The 5,354-nt window shown below is 33.1% G+C and overlaps 1 protein-coding gene across 1 annotated transcript; it reads right to left on the bottom strand.

Moving 5' to 3' along the window:
- Positions 1-913: 913 nt before the first annotated feature.
- Positions 914-3,923, bottom strand: LOC109243978. Its single transcript, XM_019410998.1, has 3 exons — positions 3,794-3,923; positions 2,288-2,850; positions 914-1,412 (listed from the first exon to the last, which is right to left on the bottom strand). The coding sequence occupies exons 2-3, from the start codon at positions 2,747-2,749 to the stop codon at positions 1,260-1,262; spliced, it is 615 nt and encodes a 204-aa protein (XP_019266543.1). The 5' UTR covers positions 2,750-2,850; positions 3,794-3,923; the 3' UTR covers positions 914-1,259.
- Between the last annotated feature and the right edge of the window lie 1,431 nt (positions 3,924-5,354).

Genomic DNA, 5,354 nt, shown 5'->3' with positions numbered 1-5,354 from the left:
AAAAAAAATAATAATAATAAGTTGTTCATCTACAACTCATGTTTTTGAAAGGGTAAAAATTATGGAGTAAAATAATATTCTCCCTGAATACCAATAAAAAAGTTTAAGGAGTTCTTCTAAGTGTGGTTGAACAACAACAACGGATGAAATACGCCATGGGTAGCTTTAATTTTGACAGCAACCTCCTGTCTCCGGACGAATCAAAGTTCCACGTCGTGTTTTAATACTTCCTTCGTTTCACTTTATGAATTAGTTTGACTCGACACGAAGTTTAAGAAAAAAAAAAAAGATTTTAAAAATTTGTGGTCTTAAAAGTTTAAGGGAAATTTTTTTGTGGCGCCATAACACTTGTGTGATTATAAAAGCTTCTCATTAAGGGTAAAATGGATAAAATGAAGAGTTTAAAGTTGAATTATTTCCAATTATAGAAATGTGCCATTCTTTTTGAAACAGACTAATAAGGAAAGTTTGTCATCTAAATTGAAATAGAGGGAGTATACTTTTTCTGTCTCAATTTATGCATTATACTTTACTTTTTTAGAAGTGGTATTTGCTAGCAACAACATAATGGAGACAGTCACTCAATATAAATTGATCCTTATTTAGAGAAAATTTAATATAACATTACCCTTAATGAGATGATTTATGGCCACACAAATGTCTATACAAGGTTCAAAGGTTTTCGTTTCTTTCTTACATATCATTCAGAGTCAAACACGTCCCAGGAATAACATAGAGTCTGTCTAATGAGATGGTGGGACTGTTTAAATTTAAAAATATAAAAAGGAAAGAAAAAGGAAAAAGAGCTTATTAGTAGAAAGTGAAGGTTTCGTAAGTACACCAATGGGAAGCAAATATTGCAAACAGAGAACACGAAAATAACAAAAATGTACCATATATTGGACATTACTAGGAGTAAATCAATAGAAGAAGGTTATATATAAGCATAACTGGTACTGTCAAAATGTAAATTACACCGCCAGTATAATAACTGCAAGCAAATTCATGGGAACTCCTAGGCATGAAATACAGAAGTCAGCTGAATTATCCTTCTTTTCCCTTAACTTTTCAGGGGATTCATACAACAGGATCTCCAAAATGGATTACGAAACTATAACAAACGCAAGTAAAGATCTTGCACTTGATAACTACTACATTACTTGCTCCAACCTGTCGACCCCTACAGCTAAAAACTGTTACATGCAATGTATTGTGACAAGCCAACACTCTTGTCTGTTGCTGTATCAACCATATGCACGCTATTTGTGTTGTGGACGTTTCATTTTAAGGAGATGAGAAATACCAGCCACAACATGCAGTCGGCTGCTTGGAACACCCGTCTTTGCAAGTGCCCTCCCGTATTTGTCCAGTAGAACGAAGCAAGGAACATACTTTATGTCATAATGGAGAAGCTGAATTTACAAACAGAAAGAAGTCGATCAAACTAGCCAAAAGAGTGAAAAGTAAAATCATTTTCAACATGAAGTATATGGATTACCCCAAAGGCAATTCACAAACTGACTGGACCAATCAAATAGCAGAAACAATTCTTCTTCGATTTGATTACTTCATCTCGACTTCTCCTCCTTTTTAAAAGTGTACTTAAACTTAGCTATCACCACAGAGACTTAGCTATCACCACAGAGTGACTTTCAATTATATTAAGCAGTCGCCACAGAGTAACCAATCTCAACACAATAGAAGCTGCAAAGGACTTTGTAATGCTTTTAAGCTCCACTTAGAATGAATGCTATAAGCTGTTACACTGAAAAAACTTCAAAAGACAGAGATCTAGCGAACTTGAAGCATAAAGCCTAATCTGTTAAAAGTCTTTCTGCCTATTACCTTGCCAATTGAAGGATGACCATTTAATTTCAATTCTTTGCTGACAATATCTTGCAGTTTTTCGTAACACATTGAAAAGATATGTTGTCTTAAACAATTTATCAGACCAATGCAATGCCCAGATTGCACTAAATCCTGATCAATTGATTCATGAAGGTAACTTAACATAGGAAAAGAGTCCAATACTCAGTACTGAGTGCATTCAACACATATCTAGTTTTGAATTAACAACACTATTCCAAGATCATCAAGTATCGCCATAAATAACCTTTCAATACAGAAAGAAGAAAAGAACCATATCAACAACCAAGCAACAAAAGAACGAGGCCCCTCTCAATTCTTAGAGTATGCAAAATCTAATACACATCCGTCCAACAACAATATATATATAAACAGACTTGCAGAAGAATACAATGCATAGAGTATTAAGACTTAAGAGTACCTCAGGCAACCATTGGTCATTCTCTGCATCAACCATAACAATGTTGAGCCAGTCAGTGTTCCTGTTCTCAACCTCGTTCACGAAATTAACCAAAGAATTGCAGAGCCGGCACTTGGGGGAGTAAAATTCAATTACAGTACCCTCCTTTCCACTGGCCAAGGCAGATGCTAACGCACTCTGCTCGGCCTCCGCTTGGTCTGCAGGAGTCAATTTCTTCTTCATCAACTTCAAGGTAGTGTTTTGGCCAACTCCACCATTCGACTGGAAATGGAATTTGGATGATAAAGGTTGGGGTTTTGATATATTTTGGATGAAATTAAACACTCCAGAGCCAATATTCTTGAATGGTTTGAATAACCAGGGTGTTTCAAAGGTACAAGGCAGATGGGTTTTAGGGTTTTGGTTATGGACATCCCATGGCCATTTTAAGCAAAAGGGAGAGTGCTTCGATGTAGAATCCATCTATTCCAAGAATTACACGTATTTACATCACAATAAAAAGCTGACTTTCTTCAGCTACTCATTTGCAAGGCATTGTAGCAAGAACAAGCACCTAGTCTGTGCTGCAATAACAGGACAAGCAACATGAACACACACAATCTGAAAATAATAAGACAGGTTATAACTACTACCTTGACAAATGACATTAGTATTATATTATACCGTTTGTTGTATCAAGATAATTCAAAGGTCAAAATTATGAAATTGGACCACCAAAATGATCTACTTAGGGGTCATTTTGCAGATGGTTTGGAATAAGTAATCCTAGCATAAAATCCCACATAAGATAATACAGTGTTTGGTTGGCCATGTAAGAAAAAAATATCACCGCATAACAAATCCCGCGTTTGGTTTGGCGGTATCAAATAATACATGCATTAAGTTATGCGAAAATCTATGTCTTATTTTATGCGTGATAGAACGTGGAATATGAATTCATGTATTAGTAAAGCGGTGATTAAACAATTTAAAGATAAAAATGCCCTTTTAAAATAAATAATTCATGTATAACAATCTCCTCGTTATTAATCACTGCTTACAATTCTTTCATTATTAATCCCGCCTAAAGAATCCCTGCATTATAATCCCCGCATAACTGAGTATGTGAACCAACACTACTGAGACTATGCTTAAGGTGTATCCGAAACAGTCTCTCTACCTTCACAAGTTAGGAGTAAGGTATGCATACACACTACCCTCTCCGATTAAACTGAGTTTGTTCTGTTGTTGATGTATAATGAGTATGTGAACCAGACGACCGTTAATTCAATGTCTTTGCTACAAGGCTTAATCATTTGATAATATTTCTATCCTGATTCATTAAGTACACAGTTTAACCATTATACACTATTTCTATACTAATTTATATATATTATCTGAAATATTATCTCAGAAGTCAAATACACTTTCTGTAAACGAAGAGGGTAGAAAACAAAGCATTAGAGAAAGGGAATTAAGGCTTTTTTTTGGACTTATGAAACATAGAGGGAAAGGGAGAGAACTTACATCTGCTATCGCCGGTAAGGATTTGACCGGAGGAGCTCGCCGCTGAGGGTGTAATTTGATATCCGGTGTCGAAATTTGGGTCCGCGTATGGTCAGTTCTAGAGGAATTTTGGGTCTCTAAGTGAAACCCATTGGGCTTAAGTCCTTCTAAGCAAGGGATCTTTACCCAAATAGCCGGTAGAATTTACAGTTTAATTTTTTAGGGGTTTTGACACAGTTACCCACAAAAACAAAACTATTTATTCTTGTCTATCCATTTATTTTTCTACCCATAAACTAATTACATTTTCTACCCATAGTAGATTTTGTGGGGAATTTTTTCTTTATTCTCCAATTCTTTTTTATTTCTATGTTTCTTTTTTTTTCTTTTCTCCTTTTTTTTCTCGTTTTCTTCTTATTTTTTTTCTTTTTTTCTTTTCTAATTTTATTTAACTTCTGCTTTTTTATATTCTTTTTCTCTTCATAATCTAATTTCATTTAGTGTTTTTACTATTTTTTATTATTATTTTCTTTATATTATTACTAAAGAAAAATCAAATTGTGTACCAATTAAATGTAGTTAATACAACCAAAAAAAAATTAACTANTATTCTAATTTGGAATATACAGTATTATATTTTAGAATACAGTAGGTATACATGGTAAAATAATTTTATAAAGTAGGTATACAGAGTAAAATAAATATTTTAATTGTATATGGTGTTAACTGATGTTTCAATGGGCATATCGCGTAGATTAGGAAAATACGTTAACAACTTGTTTGGATGGTTGTTACCTATCGTATGGTATTGTATTGTTATTTTAAATATAATGTTTGTTTTGATTGTTAGTTTAATTTTATTGTATCGTATCGTTATATCCATTGTTATGAAACGACGAAAAGTGTTACTTTATGAGACGGCAGATTTGGTATGGTGGTGTCATTTTTTTGCGTTTTTCCTCTCATCTTGCCCTTCTTCGTTATTACATAATCATATTTTATACTTTATCTTACTTTTTATATAATAATTCTACTCCGTGTCCTATTTTTTCTTAGTAATGTTACAAGTTTATTCTTCGTATTGTTAGTGCGTGACATCATGAAACGACAGCAAACGATACAATCTATCCAAACATGATATTCATGAAACAATATAATACAATGCAACGCCGTACAATACAATATGGTATATTATGAAACGACATGTAATAACAATCTAAACAAGTTGTAAATAAACGGTTATGTTAAATTAATTACAAAATATGTAAGGTAAAATTTGAAATGAAAAAAATAAATTAATAACCTAACATCAAGTCTGAAATAATATAAGATAGAAAAAAAAAAAAAAGTAGTATAGAGAAAAGAAATGTGAAGAAGCGTTGGGTAGTAGATTTTCGTGCCACATGTGCACGTGTAGATTTTCTGCTTCTGCTCCCTCTATGATGCTCTGCTTCCAAGTTATCCCTTTTCCTTTTTGTTCCCCATTATTTTCTTCTTCTTTTTTTTTAAAATTATTTCATAGTATTCGCTCTAATTTGTGGTATAATTTTATTTATCCATATTTGGACAAATAAAAAATTAC

Source organism: Nicotiana attenuata, unplaced genomic scaffold, assembly GCF_001879085.1.
Source record: "Nicotiana attenuata strain UT unplaced genomic scaffold, NIATTr2, whole genome shotgun sequence".
NCBI classification, from domain to species: Eukaryota; Viridiplantae; Streptophyta; class Magnoliopsida; order Solanales; family Solanaceae; genus Nicotiana; species Nicotiana attenuata.
The sequence above is the reverse complement of the archived record's forward strand: the minus strand, read 5'-3'. Positions and strand labels throughout refer to the sequence as shown.